General features: G+C 39.0%; 1 protein-coding gene across 1 annotated transcript; it reads left to right on the top strand.

Moving 5' to 3' along the window:
* Positions 1 to 793: 793 nt before the first annotated feature.
* LOC149196102 (methyltransferase FGSG_00040-like) lies at positions 794 to 2,707 on the top strand. Its single transcript, XM_089408168.1, has one exon. It carries the CDS (start codon positions 794 to 796, stop codon positions 2,705 to 2,707), a length of 1,914 nt encoding a protein of 637 aa, XP_089264294.1.
* Positions 2,708 to 4,215: the final 1,508 nt, after the last annotated feature.

Genomic DNA, 4,215 nt, shown 5'->3' with positions numbered 1-4,215 from the left:
GCGAAATGATAAATTTAATTAATTTAAATGATAAATTTAAAATCCACCTTATTTGAATAAATAAATAATATTGATGTGTTTTTTATTACTTTATTTATTAATTTTATTAGAAATTTCGGTGAAGTAATAAATTTAATTATTTTTATTATAAATTTTAGTGAAATGATAATGATAAATTTAAAATCATATATTTTTTTTTGAAATTTTAAATTTATTTATATATTAAAAATATATATTTAAAAAATATAATTCCCTTACAATAAAGGATGGAATGAACTGGGAAGGAACCATCTTGACTCTCCGTGAAGAAAGTGGCTGGATTTCTTATGAAAGAAGAAGAGGAATCGATGCATCACTCGTGTGAAGGGTTTAGCTTTAGTTAAATGTGAGAGCAGGCCTCCCGTATTTTTAAATATAAATTTGGCACATAACAGGCTGGAACGTGGTAAAGGGAATAGAGGAAAGGAGAAGAAGAGGAAGACATTAAAAGGATGGAGGATCTGTATGGTTTAATGGCGGCCTTCCAGTTGTTGCAGGAGCGAGCTGCCGTCAAACACGCCTCGGAAAGATTCGATAAGCGAGCCCTCCTCCAGCTTCACGATGAGTTAGGCCGTGAGCTGAGGTCCCAGCAGAAAGCACTGTACAGATACGCTCATCTGTCACTGACCCAACTGTCACTGACCCAAGTAGCAGCGGTGGAGCAGCTTGTTCGGCTCCGCTGGAAAAGCTGAACCCCATTTCCTTCGACGAGTTGAAGGTCGGGGAGGTCCATCGAGGACGCGTGGTTTATGGGATGTTGTGCGCAGATGCCCACAAGATATGCAGTATCGTGACATTGCTCGAAGACAATAATGGACGAGCCGTCAGGCTGCAAATCTACAACGCCGCTCCCTCGGGGGCGGACGTCAAGAGGCTTTACCCCAGGGGTGCCACGGTGGCCGTCAAGGAGCCCTATTTTAAAGTCGCCTTCGACGATGGCCTTATTATCCGCGTCGACAACCCCGCCAACGTTGTTAACGTCATGGCTGAGAAGGGGAAGCGGACGGAGAGCCTGCTCCATGTGGATGTGGAGGACATGAGAAAAGAAGGTAACAGGTGCTTCAGAGAACAGAACTGGGAAGCGGCGGCCGAGTATTATACGAGATGCATTGACGCCACTCTGATTCAGCTCAAGGAGGGCCCCTCCAATACTAATAATAGCATCGTCAACGGCCTTCTACTTGCGTATTCCAACAGGGCAAGAGACGTGGTTGCAGATCAAAGAATTCAATCGGCGTTGGAGGATTCGGACGATGCCCTTCGGATCGATCCCGGGCATCTCAAAACGCTATACAGGAAAGGCCGGGCTCTTCTCGGGCTGCGGCATTATGGGGCGGCATGCGAGTGCTTGAAGAAAGCAGACAAGACCAGTCCCGGGCAGAGGGAAATACAAGCGGCGCTAGGCCAGGCCAAGACCTTCTGCGCCCAGAGCTTGAATGGCAAGTATGACATTTCGGACTATCTGCTCGGACGTGGATCTACTCGTCCGGAAGTGGCTGATTTCGTGGGCTCTGTGGAGATCAAGATGACCGAAGACGGCCGCGGGAGAGGACTCTACGCCACCCGAAAAATAAAGACCGGGCAACTGTTGCTGGTAAGCAACGCTGTCGCAGTTGTTTATGAGAGCGCCTTTGCCAACGTTACTACCGCGACTCGAGAAGATCACTTGTCCTCGGTCGTCTGTGCTGTCAGAAAATCACAGAGATTGCTCCGCCAGGTGTATAGTTTACAGGATTCTCCTATGTCTTGCAGCCTGGATGCTCCAGCCATTGATCTGTTTAAAACGGAAAGCCCAGGAGAACAAAATGAAAATTTGCTGGTGGATGTTCACCGCGTTCGGGATATTATAGGTCTGAACGCATTCGGTGGAGCCGTACAGAAGATTGCTTCAAAATCAAGAATCTATGAAGCCAATCTCCGTCAGCGAGACTGTTTTCACGGTCTCTGGTTGCTGCCGTCTTTCATGAACCATTCCTGCTTGCCGAACTCGACCTGGCTGGAAGTGGGAAGCGCCATGTTTATTCATGCGTCCAAGCCTATTGAGACAGGAGAAGAGATTACCATTCCTTACTTCGGTGTCCTGGTTACCTTACCGCAGCGCCAAGCCAGGTTCAAGAACTGGGGCTTCATGTGCAAGTGCAGGAGATGTATTCTGGAACACTCTTTCAGGACATCACTAGAGCCTACAATTACCCAAAGATTTGACGAACTGATTTCTGCAAGGGTTCGTCGACAGCTCTCCGATGTGGATATTCAGGTAGGCGCAGAGTACTTGAGTCTTTGTGTAGAGGCAGAGGAGATCATCCGGAGTTCCCACGTGTTAAAAACTGAAGAAGAGAGGCTCTCGATTCGTGCATCGTTTGTATGTCCATATCTAGTAGCAGCAACAGTGTCCAGAAACTCCCTTTCCGCCATGTTGAATGGCAGCTTTCCTTCCTGGGACAAAATTATGGAGGTCATTCAAACCACTGCGCCTGGGGACATCCTAAATCTGGAATTAGCCGCGGGAAGGTTAAAAAATGTCCAGTTTTTTTATGGGGATGAAAATGAAGCATTTTTAACGCAACAGAAGGCAGTCCAGGCAAGGGATGCATGCATCCGTGTCATTGGCAAACACAGTGAAGATGTTCTTAAAGCGTTCGTCATCAAATATTCAAGTGAAATGTAATTTAGTCGGTAGTGCCCCTCCCATTATAATAAAGATCACATTATGTAAATATACAAGTATTTGAACATCCTTCAGACTACCAAATAGGGTTTTTTTTTTTTAATTTTGTTACAGGTTTTGTATAACTCTATACTGTTGACCACGGTCATCTTTCTTAGCCCATGTGCCATGGGCATTTATAATAGGTAATTTTTTTGATAATGGGAATTATGATTTTTCTTTCCGGGAAGAAAAAAAAAAACACATTAGACGTGCGCAGAGGCGTATTTGTGTTAAGAATACGAATTATGTTCACCGATTAATTAAGTTGTCATTCACAGTATTTATTTTAAAAAGTATTTGCGTTAAGAATCCGAATTACTTCAAATTATTTCGATATGCTATTGTTCACCGTTTAATTAGTTTGTCATGCACAGTATTTTAAAAAGCTTAATGGAGGCTTTTCTTGGTATAAAGATAAACGCCGCTGAACCGTGTTGAATAACAATATTTAGGAGAGTTATGTGCATTATTTAGCATTGATACCTGTTTTGATATGGGAAGTGTTTAGATAAACGATTATATGAATGAAACAATAATTATTTATGATAAATTAAATAAGCGATGTTTTTTATATATATAAATGAAAGAATAATGATATTTATTATAAAAATATAAATTGTTTTTAATAAATATGAAAAAATTATTTGTTTTATATTTATATTTATTATTTTTAACATACAAATTTTAATAAATATAAGTTACTTTGTCCGAAAAACAAATCCAAAAGGAAAATCGATGTTATATATGAAATAACATGCATCCCAATCTGCTCAAAAGTAGGAAAAAAATATTTCTCATATATATATATATATATATACACACACACATTTGTAATAGATATAAGTTTTTTTATTTGAATAACGCAGTATAGCTAGCTTTATCTGTTGCTTAGTTTAATTATTGAACTTTGAAAAATATGAACCAATTTCTATATTTGAACAAAGGCTAGACAATAGCTATGCTTGCTTAGTTTAAATATAGTTAAAATAGATTGAAAATCAATAAAGATATACAACTTTCTACTAATAAAAATTACAATTAAAATAACAAAATAATTCATGAACAAATAGAGTTTTAATAGAATTCTGTCTAGATAGAGATAATGCAGTGAAATCTAAGTAAAATTCTTGTCTCCATGATGTCAACCAACTGATAATAATTTCATAGATGACCCACAAGCATGTGAATGTAAGAGTCTAGATGAAATCTACAATGTCCAAATGGGAATTTAAGAGTCTCTTCGCTGTCCAAATGGCATCAGAGTAAGTCATGACTTGATTTTTTTTATTTGGTCAATGCCCAAATATCAAATACATTTTGCATATTTCTTTAAAATTTCCAATTTTTTTTGTTTATTTTTTTATTTACCATACAATAGATGAGAATTCAAATAATTAGTAATAATAATAAAAAGTTAAAACTTTTTAAGTAAAGATGATTTTGTTTGGAAATATATATATATATAT

The sequence above is a fragment of the Pinus tabuliformis genome, chromosome 2_2, assembly GCF_031772625.1.
Source record: "Pinus tabuliformis cultivar Carrire ecotype Pingquan chromosome 2_2, CPIR1, whole genome shotgun sequence".
NCBI lineage: Eukaryota > Viridiplantae > Streptophyta > Pinopsida > Pinales > Pinaceae > Pinus > Pinus tabuliformis.
This window is presented reverse-complemented; position numbering and strand designations above follow the sequence as displayed.